This window comes from Solanum verrucosum, unplaced genomic scaffold, assembly GCF_900185275.1.
Source record: "Solanum verrucosum unplaced genomic scaffold, falcon-dt-bn FXZP01000154.1, whole genome shotgun sequence".
NCBI lineage: Eukaryota > Viridiplantae > Streptophyta > Magnoliopsida > Solanales > Solanaceae > Solanum > Solanum verrucosum.
This window is the reverse complement of record NW_026020217.1, coordinates 1727372-1745006: the sequence shown is the minus strand read 5'-3', so window position 1 is coordinate 1745006 and position 17635 is coordinate 1727372. Positions and strand designations below refer to the sequence as shown.

The 17635-nt window shown below is 34.0% G+C and overlaps 2 protein-coding genes and 1 pseudogene across 3 annotated transcripts in view; all 3 read left to right on the top strand.

Annotated features, from left to right (window-relative positions):
• The window catches only part of LOC125830831 (40S ribosomal protein S9-2), a 396173-nt gene that overhangs the window by 288223 nt on the left and 90315 nt on the right, over positions 1-17635 (top strand). The gene's annotated exons all lie outside the window — the stretch shown is intronic.
• Positions 8352-10604, top strand: LOC125830711 (uncharacterized). The gene is made up of 2 exons (XM_049509886.1): positions 8352-8822; positions 9033-10604. Exons 1-2 carry the CDS (start codon positions 8352-8354, stop codon positions 10602-10604), a joined length of 2043 nt encoding a protein of 680 aa, XP_049365843.1.
• LOC125830710 (uncharacterized) lies at positions 15135-16992 on the top strand (annotated as a pseudogene).

The window sequence follows — 17635 nt, the reverse complement described above, 5'->3', positions numbered from 1 at the left end:
AATGGCAGTAATTGAATTTGTTGTTGCTGGTGGTGATTATATGAGAGTATGGGAGGAGACTCCCAAAAGCTGGAATTGAAAATCTTTTAATAAGACGACAGTGCCAATTGCGTTGTGTCGCAATGGTTTATATGACGATATGATTGCAAGCGTAATTGAGGCCGGTGAGTTAACTTGCGAGCCAAATGACTTGGTGATTAGCTATCAAATGAATGGGAGGGGAAAAATACATCCCACATTCATAAAAAGTGATAGGCACGTGAGCTTGTACATGTTAGATATTGGTATTGATGGCTCTAGGCCTACATTGAGGATAAACGTTAATGTGAGGCCTCCAATTGAACCAACAAATTCATTTAACGACGACAATGATTCGATTGGAAATGAAAGATTGGATGATCATTCAAAGGAGAGCTTGGGTGATAATTCAAATGAGAGTTTGGGTGATCATTCAATGAATATACATGATGATCCAACTAATGTGGAAAATCAGCCCGTAGATGCGGAAGATCCCGAACTCGAATGTTTTGAAGAAATGTAGGTACAAAAGGAATTGGGATCACAATCCAACCATTCCTTCTTCGATGGAACTAATTTATGTATAAACCAAACTTTTAGTAACAAGAATGAGTTGCAATTGTTATTAGCCGAAACGGCGGTAAAAAAGTTTTTTGATTTTGCTACTGTGAAGAGTCTTTCGAATTATCAATGTCACATTAACCCAACCTGTGATAATACATATATAGGCATGTCAATGAACTGAAATAAAATACCTTGAAATCCATATTTATAACTGCACAGGTTCCAATTCTTCTTTTTCTTTTCTGTGATGACTATCTACATGCTCCTTTATAGACGGAGAAGCAATGAATACATTTTCTTTCTTTCTTCATTCATTCACTGGAGAACAAGAATAGCTCAACGTTTTTTTTTTTTTTAACTTACTGTTGCGTAAATTGGAGAGGGAATGCTGCACAAGTTTAGCAGTCATGAAGCCCCATTTTAAAAAATATATTTGCACATGAGATGGGGCTAAAGCCCATTCCCCTTCCTTTTATTTTTCACTAAAGCTAATGACTAAATTCCCCTAATTTAATTATAGGGTATTACACTCTCCCCACCTTAAGAAATTTGGTCCCCAAATTTAGGTAAGTGTGAACCTGTAGCCTGAAACAAGAAAAGATACTTGACTCACATATCATTTTTCAACTCCCAAGTAGCTTCTTCAATTGTATGGTTTCTCCATAAAACTATCATGGACATAATTTCTCTTGACCTTAACTTTCTTACTTGTTTGTCAACAATAGCCATAGGTTCCTCTTCATATGATTAGTTTTCATCCAGTTGATAGTTAGTACTTCAAGCACACAATAAGTGTCTGATAGACATTTTCTTAGCATATATGGTACAGTAGACGAGAAAAATATATCTTATAAGGAATTTCCAAATGGCAGGTCCCTACTCTCAACTTGCCAAAACGAAATATTACATGGTCTTACAATCTGGAGCTCAATTTACCTTTGTCAATTCATGCTTTTCTTAGAGGAACTCTTAGGAAGGTTTGGTCTCCAACTATGTACTCTAAATACCTTTCCTTTTATATATAAAAGACTTGCATCTATTTGAACCATGTGCAACTTCTGTATGATTAACTAGACCTTGTCCATAGTTTCTTGTACCATGTTTGTCCCCAACATATTAGCCTCTCATATTTTCAACCACCCTAAAGGAGAACAACAATCCCTATCATACAAGGCTTCATATGTAGCTAGTTCAATGCTTGACTGAAAGTTGTTGTAGGCAAATTCACCTTAAGGCATGTAAGTATCCCAACTACCCCCAAAAATCAAGAATGGGAGCTCTCAACATCCTCCAAGATTTGTTTAGTACGTTCAAACTGTCTGATTGTTTTATGGATGAAATGCAATACTAAGATCTATTCATGTACTCAATGGTTCTTAGAAAGCTTCTCAAAAGTGTGAAGTAAACAGTGATGCTTTGTTAGCTAAGATGGACACTAGGCTCATGGAGTCGAACAATTTTGTTGAAGTATTTTTCTACAGATATTTCTTCATTTTATCTGCTTTTGAACGGTAAGAAGTGTGATGGCTTTGTAAGTCGGACTACGAATACCCACATAGGGTCATAACCTCTAAGGATTCGTGGTAGCACGGTCATAACTCCTTTCAATTTGCATTCTGGAATCTTAAATTGTAGTAGTAGTCATGTTAGTTGCTTATACTCATCTTTAAGATGTTCACAAGTTAGCCACTAGAAATGAAGTTAGCAATACCATTCTTTATAAGTTTCCACCATTACACTTGCTTCAGGTGTCTTAGTAGATCTAGGATCTACAATGTATTAAGAGTTATAGCTTCTTGAAGAATAACCTCTCTCACATCATCTACGTTCGATTTTCATAACGATTATCATAATAGACACTTGGTCCAAAAACGACATAACTGTCAATACTCATATCCATGTCTTTACTCCCTATAACCTTATTTTAATATTCACACAATTCTAATCCTTGTATTTGGTGGCCTCAATGTGTTCTATTAATAAATGCTTGTCTTGAACATAAGACAACAATGTTTTTAAGTTCCTCATGCTAATTTGGTACCTAGATCCTTGAGTGTGCACACATTTTAAGTCAAATGTCTATTTGCAAGAGCTGCATGTCAAATAGCCCATAGATTTGCTTCTCAATGCATCTGTCTTAACATTTCCCCTTTTCCAGATGACACTGAATAGTAATTTTTTCAGTCATTGAGTAGTTTCCTCCGGTGGTGTAGATTGAAGAATCAAATCTTTCCTTCTGAACATAAATATCAACTTCTTGTAGGCCTACATAAATTTTGTTGGTTTCATTGTACAAATAGCACATCTAAATCTCTACAACAATTATCATCGAGACTATCTTCAAATTATGAGCGGGATAGTTCTGCTCCCTACTAATTTAGCTTTCTCGAAACATAAGCTATTACACGACCATTTTATATAAGAACACATTCTAATTCCATCCTCAAAGCACCATGAATATTGCTCTAGATGCTAACAATAGCATTATCACTGGTATGGTGGTCAATATGTCTTGAGCTTATAAAGCTCTACTCACATTCTGTCATCTACTTAAATTTGATTCTTTTCTTTTTATAACTTGGTCAGTAACACAACAATTCTTTAGAATTACTCCACCAAATATTTATAGTAGACTGTCAAGTGGTTCTATCTTTTCCGTACACATAATAATTTAAATTTCCTGATATACTGTACACTTAGAAAATTTGACATAAAGTTGATAATCTTATTGTGTCTGAAATACCATCCAGAGATGATCCTTTTGTTCATTCCAGTCATGAAAATACACTCATGTACAATCACTAACCATCGGCGCATATCTTTCAAGTAATGTCTTTATAGCAACGAGAGCATATGCCAGTCCAAAAGATATCGCATAAAACTTTTTAATGCCTCTGGTGAGTTTTTGAAAGCTATCTTAAAATATTTCCGCCAATTCTGGACTTATGAGAACCAACCAAAAGATCAATATTTGAGAATTATACGGCTCCATGAAACATATCAAATAGGTCATTCATACGAGGCAGTCGTTCCTTATTGCATATCATTACATAGTTAAACTATTAGTAGTCAATAATATTTCCAAGTACTTGAGCCTTTTTTTCACCTAGTATTTGTGTACAATTGCGTCCTATAAAGCACTTTTCAGTAGGTCCACCAACTATTTTCTTAGCTCACTTTACTACATTGATATCATATGATATGGAGGTATCAAAATGGGCATAGGTGTCAGGTGCCAAATCATTACAAAAATCTACTTCTCGTATGGGAGGTAATCGAAACAAATCCATAGAAAACACATCATTTAATTCTCTCACTAATAGCACGTTTCCAACTAGGTGTATGGTCTATTCCATGCCTTACCACATACCATTTCTTTTACCATAGATAGGAAGCATATGATTTTTTCTTCACTGGCTACTAAGTCACAACAATAAAAGATAAAACATTTCCTATTTTTGTAACGCCCATTCTCTTCTTCTTTTGAATACAATAGTTTCATTGATTCACAACTAAACTATCTTCTCATGACATTTGAGAGTATTCTGATAGGAAAATAACCCATTCACCCACAATGACTTATCAATTAAACCATATACATATGATCTGGTTAGTTATGTAATCCTTTCTCTAAATTCTATCTTGACCAGCATTGTATACATGTCGATCAAAAGAAAAATGCCCCACAAGAGTAGAAACCAATAAAAGTATTTCCCAATGTCCTGAGCATTCACAATTTCCAACTCTTTACTACAATTCCCATAAAAGGATTTCTTGGTTTTGGCCTTCTTGAATGAATGCTTGACTGCCCACTCATCACATTACATGTTCCAATCTTTTTAATAAAGTCAATTATCTCAAAATAGGTTAACATCTTCATATGTAGGGTTGTTTAAGGGACTAACCAACCTTCCAAAAAACCTCTAAATCATAAATACTTCATTAGGTAATAAGTAGGGATTACATCTAGTTAATCGAAAAATCTAGAGTCATATACCAGTTCAACACATTATTTGGAACAAACTTCTTAAAATCCTTAACAAGTTACACAGTTTCAGCTGTCAAGAAAGAAACCATCCATAAATAGCTTAGTAAATCGCCTCAAGTCGGTGTTCCCCTATGGGTATTTTGAACAGTACCATATTATACCATGTATCTTGTGATGTTCACCATCTGAATGTTGCCAGAGTTGCAATACTCTTGTTGGAACATGGTAGAGCTCGTAAGGCCTTAAGTAATTTACCCATGAATCTATACCAAAAATTCTCTAGGATCTGAGTTGTTAGAACCTACGAATCTTGGAGGTTTCATCTTTAGAAACTCCTAAGCATACTTTTTTTTTGAAAGTCTGAATCACTGTAGCTACTTGAAGATTCTTGGGACCTATAAGCTGCCTGACTCCATTCATTATGTCCATTAATATCTCTAACTCATTGCAGGAACAAACGTGTGTTAACAATATCATTCTCATATTGCTTAAGTGACAGAGTAGTGCTCTTTTCAAAAAGAGATATATTACATTTCACATATGTGCACAAAAATCCCTCCAATAAGCTCCCCTTAATTGGAAGAGACAAATGTTTACACGGTGACCATTGATTACTCCAAACCTTTGAACTATTCTTGTTATTGGGTGACTAGGTTCAAGATATATGATAGAAAGATAAACAATATTAGATTCATCTGGTTGACCCTATTAGTCTCACACACAAGGCTGAGTAAGAAAAAAAAGACAGACACATCTTATCACGTCCTCGCAGAATCACGATTATAGAAATGGCCGGCAACATAATCGTAATTGAGATTCTACTACTAACATGTGCTCCATAAGTCACAAGAATAACCTAGGGCTCTGATACCAACTTTGTCACGATCCAATTTAGAACCGTGACCGGCGCTAAGGGGAAGAACCCCAAAGCAAGCCTTAACCAGAAATCTACAAAAAATCGGGCACAGTTTCCTCTATTTTTGGGCCTATCTTGAAATTACCTGTATCAGAAATCAATAACGCAGTCAACCAATATCATCACTAATATAATCCACCTTATTCATCAATAGACTATTCGTAGAGTAAAAATACTAATTCCAACTTCAAAACATAAGAAGTCTCATACTAGACACAATTTTACAATACGAAAGAATACTCATAAGTTCTAATAAAAGGAATGACTATGGAGCGACTCTAAGAATTTCAAGAAATGTCTATAGCAACTAATATGCCTGTTGTCCACGCGAAAAAGTGCGGGGCACACCAGAAATTATCAACTCGTAAGCTCTAGATAAAGAAGTCCTTACCAATGTCACCTGCCTTCTCTGTAAAAACATTAGCGAGGAGTGAGACATTAGCTCAGTGAGTAATAACACTTAACCACAACCATTTTTAACGAGGGAAAAGTCAGAAAACATGCTAGTATGATAGTCAAAATGATAAAATCACTTCCTTTTCAGAAACGGTAACAATATTCAATCTTATGTGCCTCATATTAGCAAAATCAATGTAAATACTTAATAGTAAACTCAGAAAAAAAACATTTTCGTATCAAATCTTATAGCTGGGAGGTTTCCAATGATGAATCATGTAATCAGTGTGGCCTTCCCTTTAAGAAGTAACCAATAACAGTGAACTCCTCATAAAGGAGTTAAATATTCATATCAGTAGATCCCTACTCGAGGGATATCAGTAACAATATACTAGTTCTACCTTCCCACTAGCAAGGGCTTTACCAGTAATCAGTAGCTACAAGGTGCACCAGGTCTAACGAACCCGCCGTTAGCTACGGGATTCAACAAGGTCTACTCCCATTTATATTTTTCTTGTAATCAGTAGAAGCATTTCAAAATCGAACAAAGCATTTAAATTTTATCAAATCATATCCTTTCAAAGTTTAACAATCACCTGTCAAAATACTATTTCTCAAATAAGTGTAAAACCTTTTCAACAGTAATCATATCTTTTAAGCATGAGATCATCTCAAATAATCTTTTCGAAATCATATCAAGTAAAAGACTTGTCCCACATGCAAGTTCAAAACAGTCGGTAACACATTCACTTTATAAACCTTGTAAAAATTATGAAATTTGTGAAATACAAATTGTGGTAAGATTACTACTCACAGTACTCGTGTTGAAATACCAAACTTGTCACTTCAAGTAATCTGTACAACTTTCATTCGATCAACCTATATTCATATCATATAAATCTCGTGTTAAATCTCCTTAATAGAGCTATTTCATGAACTAATTTACAACACCCAATCCCCACGGTTACGGTCCACCCTCATTCGTCAACTCATATTTATTCACTAGTCTGTCAGTCGTTCAATTTCCAGCAACAGAGGCATAATTTTATATTTCTGTTTGAAACTTTTTCTAACTAATTCACTATTAAGCAATCACAATGTAACTCACTAGTGCGACTAGGAGTATCTTAGGGTTATTAGAATAAAAATCTTCCTTTGTCCATGGGTATTCTCATATCGAAATTAGTTGAAATTCATATTCGAATTATCAATGTCACATTAACCCAACCCGTGATAATACATATATAGGCATGTCAATGAACTGAAATAAAATACCTTGAAATCCATATTTATAACTGCATAGGTTCCAATTCTTCTTTTTCTTTTTTGTGATGACTATCTTCATGCTCCATCATAGACAGAGAAGAAAGGAGTGCATTTTCTTTTCTTTCTTCATTCATTCACTGGAGAACAAGAATAGCTTAACGTTTTTTATTTTTTGGTATGCAGGATCAGTTGCAACGGTTTCACATGAATGTGAATCAAGAGATTGGCTTGAAAGGCTTTCCAACTAGCCATAGTACCATTGCGAGTTGTCTCCAAGAATAGCTCAACGTTTTTTATTTTTTTTTCACTTACTGTTGCGTAAATTGGAGGGGGATGCTGCACAGGTGTAGCAGTAATGAAGCCCCCTTTTTAAAAAAAATTATATTTGCACGGGAGATGGGGCTAAAGCCCATTCCCCTTCCTTTTGTTTTTCACTAAAGCTAATGACTAAATTACCCTAATTTAATAATAAGGTTTAATCATAGGGTATTCCAGTGCAATCATGTAAGGGATACATGGGAGAGTTGGCAAAATAGCCACTCTTCAAATTTAATTGAACATTAAGACAAAAGTCTTGAATAATTTGTGGTATACCCACTATTAATGACATCATCCACATGCCCTAATTGGCTCTTACAAAAGACCTCACTAAGTTTTCATATCTCTACTTTGGTCCCCCTTCTTTTCCAACTATTTTGGAATAATATATATCTATTTGCATTTGTTACAAATTATATTAGAAAAAAAGAAAAAAAGCATAACAAACAGGAAAGAAGAGTAGCTCGTTTTGCTGCTGTCAAAACTGACTATTCTGGTTAGTTTTCCGGCCAAAATATTCATTTTAAAGGTAAAATCATCATCATCTCATACTCCATGATCATGTTTACTCCATTTCCTTTCAAAAACCAAGCTTCAAAATATTTTTTCCGTCATTTTAGAAATTTGAGAAATCTTCCATAATAAACACTTGATAGTATTATAGATACATTTTAGTAGTTTAAAGCATTAAAAATTTGTTTCACCATTGCAGGAGCTACATTTTGAACCACGATCTCATTCAGGCGTGTTTCTTTATGGATGTCAGACTTCATCAATCATTAACGACTGATACTGTAATCTAGTATATATGTTTATAATGGTTGTAACTGAATTTGTTGTTGCTGGTGGTGATTATATGGGAGTATGGGAGGAGACTCTCAAAAGATGGAATTGGAAATCTTTAGTAAGACGACAGAGTCCATTGTGTTGCGTCGCAATGGTTCATATGACGATATGATTGCAACCGTAATTGAGGCCGATGAGTTAACTTGCGAGCCAAATGACTTGGTGATTAGCTATCAAATGAATGTGAGGAGAAAAATACATCCCACATTCATAAAAAATGATAGGAACGTGAGCTTGTACATGTTAGATATTGGTATTGATGGCTCTAGGCCTACATTGAGGATAAACGTTAATGTGAGGCCTCCAATTGAACCAACGAATTTATTTAACGACGATAATGATTCGATTGGAAATGAAACATTGGATTATCATTCAAAGGAGAGCTTAGGTGATCATTCAAATGGGAGTTTGGGTGATCATTCGATGAATATACATGATGATCCAACTAATGTGGAAAATCAGCCAGTAGATGCGGAAGATCCCGAACCCGAATGTTGTGAAGAAATGCAGGTACAAAAGGAATTGGGATCATAATCTGACCATTCCTTCTCCGATGGAACTAATTTATGTATAAAACAAAGTTTTAGTAATAAGAATGAGTTGCAATTGTTATTAGCCGAAGCGGCGGCATAAAAGTCTTTTGATTTTGCTACTGTGAAAAGTAGTACTAAATACTTAAAGGTGAAATGTGTATCTCACAATTGTGCACGGATGTTGCAGGCGAGGAAATATGAGTGCTTAGATATATTTCATATCTATAAGTACATTGGCGAACATAGTTGTGGCGTTGAACATGCCAACAGTAGCCATAGAAAATTTTCAATCAAAGTGATTGCTTCACTTTGTGTAAATATGTATTGTGATGGCAAGGGTCCAAATGTTAAAGAGATTCAAAGAGCTATTTTTAATTCTTTTCATTGTAGTCCAAGCTATTGGAAATGTTGGAAGGGTGGTGTGGTTGCTAAGGAAATGGTCCGAGGGACAGCGGAGAACAAATATTCATTTTTACCGACTTTTTCTTACATGTTCGAGACACTTTATGTTGGTTCTAGTTATTGTCTCATGGTAAACACGGATAGTCATAGGTTCATGTATTATTTCTTGGCCTTTGGTGCTTGCATTAAGGGATTTGCCCACATGAGAAAGGTAATTGCGGTTGATGACACTCATTTACATGGTAGATACGAGGGCGTGTTGTTGAGCGTTGTTGCACAAGATATGGAGAATCATGTTTATCTGATTACCTTTTGTGTCGTGGACAAAGAGAATGATGCATCTTGGACATTCTTATTTGAGAAATTGAAGGAGATTGTGGTCGATGAACCAAATTTGTGTTTTATCTCTGATAGACACAAGAGTATCGCCAACGGTATTGTGAACGTTTACAATCATGCTCACCACAAATATTGTATGAGGCACCTCGATGAAAATCTCCGCGTAAATCATCATTATGGAGATTACCTTTATCTTTACTACAATGCGGCAAAGGCTTATTCCTTGGAGGAGTTTGACAAATATTTTGTAGAATTCAAGAACAAATGCCCCACTGCAGCCGTCGTCCTTGAGCATGATATTGGTTTTGAGAAGTGGAGTAGGGCACATTTTCCTGGCAATAGATATGATGTTATGACCACAAATATCGCCGAGTCACTCAATGCTATGTTAATAGACGAAAGAGAGTATCCCGTGGCATTTATATTTAATTCGATTGCTAAGAGGTTAGGAAAATTGTTTAGGGAGAGGAATGCATATATACTCAAATCAATGGGTAATCAAATGGTGTCGGCTGCCAAAGAATCGCAAGAAAAAAATGATCGAGGGCGACTCCTTGTATGTGCAGAATGTAACTGGGGACACAATCAATTTACAGTGTTCGGTGCGGGTGTTACTGCCTATGTGGACATACTGGAAAAATCATGTTCATGTAGGGAATATGACTTGATCAAGATACCTTGTGCTCACACAATGGCAACTTTGCGATCGAAGCATGGCAATGAGTATTGTATGAGCATCTATGAGTACTCTTCACCTTTGTATAAAGTTGAAGCATACCTTCTTGCATACTTGGATTCTATTAATGTTATCCCTTTCGAGTCGAAATGGTGTGTTCCAGAAGAATTGCTTAGTGTGAAGATTCTTCCACCTCTTGTCGATACCAAGCTTGGAAGAAAAAGAAGAAAATGTGTCAAAGGCATCGGTGAGAATTTCAAGAGCAAGAGAAGGAATAAATGTTCAATTTGTAAGAGAACCGGACACAAGAGAACTACATGTGTGAACAACAACAAATCGTAAACAAGCTTGATTGAATTTGTTTTTGTAATCAAGCTATTGTTTTTTTTTAGCTACTGTAATCAAGCCACTGCCAACATTTTGGTCAATTTATTGTCATCTATTATCGTAATTACTCATGATCCAATATAGATCAATCAAAAGATGACATACATTTTGTACACTATCTATTAAGCTGTGTATTATTAATATATGAAAATTCATGGTATTTGTAATGAATTAGAATATGATTAAGAATTAGAATTAGAATGATATTTGCGACTATTTTTAATGCACCAAATCAAACAATGCTTAGGAAATAATCTAAGTATAACTAATTCAACTATAACTAATACAAGCATTATTTGCATAAACACTCTACCAAACGAATCCTTAATGAATTGTCAAAAATATAGATGTTACCATTAAAAAAAGTAGCAATTTGAACTTTTTTTACCGTTGTAAAATTTGTATATCTAAATATTTACTGGTTATCAAAATATATAGACCCTTTATACAATAGATACATCTATATGTGTAAAGTGTATGTATGACATATGAGATTTACATTCTGACATTAGTAAGGTATATTCGGGTTTATATCTATGTTAATGCATTGTCGATACTTCACCAACTAGAAACTGACACTTATATATAGATCAAAACTAGTAGAATTTAAAAAAGACAGCAATTAATTAATAATAAATTATATATTGAAATTTATCCAATTAAATAAGTTTAAACAAGTCATATGATCATGTAAGAGTCCACATAAATTGGGTGTGGTGATTAGTGATGTACGAGGAAGAGTTGTGATTATACAATCAACATCCTTAGAACAATGTTTGAGAAAACATAAGTATGTTGTGAGGATGGCACTTGTTCAACCACACATTGTTGATTGCCACCCCAATTTATATGGACTCATACATGATCACATGCTTATGTTGTAAAGATATTGATTGTATAACCACACATAACTATTCCTCATTCATACTTGTGCTTTCTTCACACATTAGTTTGAAGATGTTGATTGTATAACTACAACTCTTTCTCATACATCATTTATCTCCACTCCCAATGTATGTGGAACTTTACATTACTTGTTTAAACTTATTTAATTTAATAAATTTCAATAATATTGTTTATTATTAGTTAATCATTCTCCCTTTTAAATTAAACTAGCTACAATCTATATTTAAGCGTCATACTCTAGTAGGTGCAGTATAGATCATTTATGGATCATGATATCAACCCGTATATACCTTATTAGTGTTGAAGTGTAGATGTCGTTGGTACAATCTAAACCAAGCACATGAAAAAATATCGATTGTCTTAATTATCTATATATTTTTACCAACAGTGACAATACTCAATTATCCAAGTTTTACAACGGTAACAAAGTACAAATTGTTACTTTTCAATGGTAACATTTGCTTTTTTTAGTGTATAAAAGAAGAATTCATGAACTCTTCCATCCTATTCTATTTTATAATACTTAAACATCTCTTTTTATTATTTCTCAAGCATCTCAAACATCCAATGCAAAAAAATCTTACGTTTGTCGTTGTGCTAATTTAGCTATGTTGAAGACATCACACACCGATACAAACCCAGGTCGACAATTCTTTAACTGTGCAATTGGTGCATGCTCTTTTTTTAAGTGGCTTGAAAATGATTCATCAACGAGCAACCCATCAAAATTGAGTCCGGAACTCGAGACATCAAATTTTTAAGGCGTTACAAAATTTCAAATATTAGAAAGGCTTCGAAACTCCGAGGAAAATAGGGATTTGCTATTGAGTTTATTCAAAGAGGCCGAAGAGCAGAGAGATCACTTTAAAGGATTGCTAAAAGACACAGAAAAAGATAGGGATCAACTAAAACAAAAGTTGATATTGCCTGAAAAAAATGAGAAAGGCCTAAAAATTATATTGTATGGTTTGTTGTTAGTGGTTGCTTTTTGGAAATGTGAAACAAGAATGAAGTAGTACAATCTTATATCTTTTACTCATGTAGTAGTACAATCTATTAATAAAATGAAGTCTTTTTGGAAATGGTAAGACAATGCATTATATATACAATTTAAAGTCCAGAACTGGCAACAATATCCATCAAAACAAAAATAACATTTACATGATCCAACTGTCTTAATCATCAACCACCAAAAACCAACCATTTAAAAAACCAACTGTCTTAATCATCTACCCACTTCAAAAACCAATTGTCTTAATATTCAACCACCAAAAATTAATTATCTTAAAAACCAATTGTCTTATCATCAACACAAAAACCAACCATTTCAAAAACCAATTGTCTTAATAAACCAATATCACAAATACCTTACTCATCACCATTTAGCTCACCATTGAGCTCCATAACAATACCCATCACGTCCATTGAATTTTCATCACTGCCTTCATCTACTTTCTCTTCCAGCTTCTCATGTTCTTTTTCTTCTTCCTACAATTCAATCCGCTCCTCTTCTTTTTCTTGTTCTTTGTTCTCTTCGATCTCCTCCTCTTCTTTTTGTTCTTATTCCTTCTCTTTGATTTGCTTCTCTTCTTTGTTCTCTTCGATCTGCTCCTCTTCTTTTTTCTTCTCTTCTAACTTCTCTTCAATTTCTTCTTCGTTCTCTTCCAGTTTCTCCTTCTCTCTTTCTTCATCTTTTTCTGCCATCTTCTCCTTTTCTTGTTCATTAACTTCTTCTGCAAAGTACTCATCAACTGTAGCAAGATCTTCATCGACTATTGCTAATGGAAGTATTTAATCAACATCAACTGCATCACCATCTTTATCAGCTGTTGGTGCTGTATAGTCTTCATTAACTGCTGCAAGATTAGTGGTTTAACATTCTTACAAATAAATTATTTCATACAAATAGTATATAAATTAGTCTACCTTTATTTTTCTTGTTCTTTTAAGCTCTCCTCAATTTCTCATCTCGTATGAAAGCAACAAATTCCATCATTGATAGTTCAAGGGATGCAACATGCTCACACAAATTATCATCTTTATTTTTCTATCCACTCGAAACAGAATTCTCACAAGGTTGGTTGGAATTGTTCTTACCCAATATTTCATCCTCCTCGTTCTCTACTGCAGAAGTGAGGATAGTGACACCTTTCAAATTGGCCTTTAAGGCATCAATAATTGTGTCCTTCACTTTATCCGTATATGACTTTAATGTTGCCATATAATTTTTTTTGTCTCACGGACAGTAGGTATGAGGTATGGATGCACAACCTAAAAAAAAATAAATATAAATAGTACAAGACCTTCACTAATTTACAAATATTGCTAGATAATAATAAATAAGTTTATACCTTTGTACTTCTCCCTTTGTACTTAAATGGATCACCTTTGACAATGTAATCGCTCTTTGCCGTGTGCCATCTAAGTAAACGGGGAATTGGCAGTGGAGAATTCAAGGACTTCTTTGCATAATTACCAAGATGAGGAAAAGCCTCATATATCCAAACCTGAAATTAATAAAATAACAAATAAATAAACAGACACTATGAAATACTATATAAATATATAAGAGTTTAATATTAATCAAGTCCATAATTGATAAAAATTAGGAAAGCCATACAAAGAATACGATACATTCCCTCTTTCCTTGTACACTTCACTTTGTTTCTTCAAATTAATTTTGTTTTTCAACTACTTCACTGTTAAATCAAAACACTCTTTTCCCTATGGATAACTCTTGAAAAAATCTAAATCATCGACCATCTTAATGTGGTTTGAATCCACAATCTTAGATCGATCGTGGGCAAGCAACATCGAGTGGACAAACCAAACTAAAGAGCACTTCAACTTCTGCTCCTTATTCAATCTGGTACCCTTAATTAAACTCATCAACTTTGTACCACTGCTATTCTTATTCTTGTTACTTTATAGTAAAATTTCTCACCTTTCTGTAGCACTTTTTTTATTTTTGCATCATGGGGTATGCTGTGCAATTCAGCCCCGTAATCAATGCAAACTCTTTTAAACCAAAACAAGCAGGCTTATCATTTACACAAAACCACATCTCATGCAATTTTTTATCATTTTTGACACGATGCAACAACATGTAATGGACCATCTGTCCATTGAACTTGTAATATTCCTTAAATGTCCAAAACAAATACCTTTAAAGTCATTATAAATTTTTCCTTGAAGTAAAATATTTCTAAAATCATGATAAAGAGTGATTCTTGCTCTCACAGAAATTTTCGCTGGAAAAGATCCTAACTCATCCATACATGTAGTTAGATTATAGGACTTACCAGAGATTTCTCTTGCACAAGTTGGCAAGGACAGAGGATCATCATCCTCATCTCCAGTATCTCGGCTATCTCTACTAGTCTACTCATCTCCACTGTCAGTGTTTTCTTCACTAGACTCAACATCATCAGTAGATTGGGCACTACTGTCCTCATAGTTATCGATTTCATCCATAGTATCAGAATCCGAGTTAGACTTGGGTTCTTCACCTACAATTTTTTTCTTTTTTGAAGATCTTGAAACTTTTTCTGCCTTTCTTTTCTTGTTTTTAGAAGGCTTATGAACAGATCGTTTAACAATCTCACCTCTAGTTTTAGCCATAATCAGAGTAAACCTCCAATAAAACATGTAAAATAAATAGCAGATCCAACAGAAATCAACAATGCGATTGACAGAAACGCCGCTAAAGTCAATCAAAGTTTAGGCGATCTAACAAAAGAGGGCAATGAAAAATACTACACTTCGTGTAACAACAAATGTAATGAGAAAAAAAAAGACCAGCAAAAGCAAACAAATACAACGGAGAAAAACAACAATCCACAACAAAAGCCAAAATTTCAAAATCAATAGGCGAGATAAACATAATGTTTTTTTAAAAAATAAGCAACCAAATAGGGTCAAATATTTATGTCAAACAAAAACACATTAGAGACCACAAATATTCATGGAATACAGTGAAAAAATTTCATCCTAAACAAGAACATGAAGAAAAACTGTCCAAAAAAAGAGTTCATTGAATCATTACACTACTATAACAAAATAAACAACCAAATACGGCTAAAAATTAACAAAAAATACCATTATAGAAGATTCAACTTACCAAAGATGAAAGCTTTGAACTTGGGGAAATGGTTGAATAAGCTTTACCAAAGATGAAGATTTAAGAGAAGTCGGTGAATAAGCTTTACCAAAGTTTAGGATGATGAAAAGGTTGAATAAGTTAATGGAAGAGAAGTCGGTGAAAGGGTTGATTATACTCGTTTCATCTTTCAAGAATAGAAGATGTTCTTGAAAGATGAAAAGTCTTGCACTTGGAGAAGAAGAAACGTCGGAACATAAACAAGGACAAAGATTCAAAAAATATTTGCCTCGATTTTCATCAAATAATAATATTTTAAAGAATGTATTGGGATTACAATATATTTTTGTAAAGATATATATTTTCCCCAAGTTTTAAAAACAATAAACAAGCTCATGACCCCACATTCACAAATATACCCCAAGTTTTAAAAAGGCCAAAGAGACCCATGACCCCACACTCTTTCCTTTTCTAAAAGCCCAACCCTAGAAAATAAACCAAAAATAAATTAAGTGAGTATAGAGCAATATAAGTTATTAAGGTGTCCCCAATTCCAATTCTTCTCGGGAGACATATATATGGAATCCCACCCTTAAAAAGTCAAAGAAAGTACTTTATCCCAAATTGGGAACCTCTTTCTATAACAAATATAGTTTTGGATACGATGAGTCTAGTGACGATTATAAAGCTGTATTTGTGGATTATTGTCGTAATTCTTACAATGATGGTGTGTAGAACATGAAGACTGTGATCAACATTTACAGTTTGAGGACTGACTCTTGGACAATACTCCATGACGAGCTTCAGGTCATCTTTCTACTAAATCATTCAGGTAAATTTGTTAACGGGGAGCTTTATTGGGCTGCATCTACTCGTATTGGTAATTACAATGTGAACAACATCATTTCTTTTTATATAGCAGATGAGACATGGGGAAGCTTGGAGCTTCCCGGTTGAGGAGAAGTTAATTCTAAATTCAAATTCGGGGTTTTGGGAAGTGACCTCTCTGTGATGTATACATGTTATCTAGGTACTACGACTTCTGATGTCTAGATTTGGAAAGATTGTAGTCCATCATGGATGAAACTATTCACCATCTAATATCCTCAAAATACTGTGCTAGTTATGTTTTCTGCACCCATTTTCACATTTTCTATAAACCTTAGCCAGTCAGAAAAGGGTGACATTTTACTTTCGCTTCCGGGATTAATCATGATATTTGATGGTTCAACTAAACTACTAGAGCACACTGCTGATGTTGAGGGATGTAATCCTGTAGAAACCTACGCAGAAAGCATTGTTAATCCCCTAAAGATATCCGATAAGAGTTCTTCTTAGTTTAATATATATATATATATATATATATATATATATATATATATGAATCCATACATCATATATTCTTGTACAGTTTGTAGTTCTTGTAACCATTTCTAGATTTGTGCGTTGCACGTAGTTCTCTATCGTCAATTATTATAATATTTGTATTCTAAAGCAATAAATCTGGAGCTTAACTTTTTTAGAAAAATTTCGAGGGATACAACCTTAACTTGTTTAGTACTATTGTATTTCAGGAAGTGGAAGCTATTATTGACTCATCAGTACTTGATGACTACACGGATCGAAGAATTGTTATGGTCTGTTTTCTTTTTCTATCCCGTTGTCTTTAGTATCAGATTTGTAGTTCAATCTTGAATAATTAGATATTTGAAGCAAATGGATATCATAGATTATTTCGACTTGTGGATTGTTTCCTGCTTTTCAGGGTAAAAGACTATAATTAGATCTGTCAATTAAACTTAGCAATTATGGAAATGCTCCAGATCAAAGATTTTAGGCGATACTTCTCAATCCCATTGTACTACAAATATCTACTTCTATACAAATTAGGATTTATGTTTATGTACGAACGCCCAAAATAATTTATTTTATAAATTAAAATTGTAAAAATATTTAACATATCATCTTACTTATTCTAGAA

What these genes read in the sequence shown, in the direction of transcription:
- LOC125830711 (XM_049509886.1), top strand. Translation starts at nt 8,352, where the DNA reads ATGGAATTGGAAATCTTTAGTAAGACGACAGAGTCCATTGTGTTGCGT. An exon ending in AATGTTGTGAAGAAATGCAG is followed by an intron (nt 8,823 to 9,032) that starts GTACAAAAGGAA and finishes CGGATGTTGCAG; the next exon opens with GCGAGGAAATATGAGTGCTT.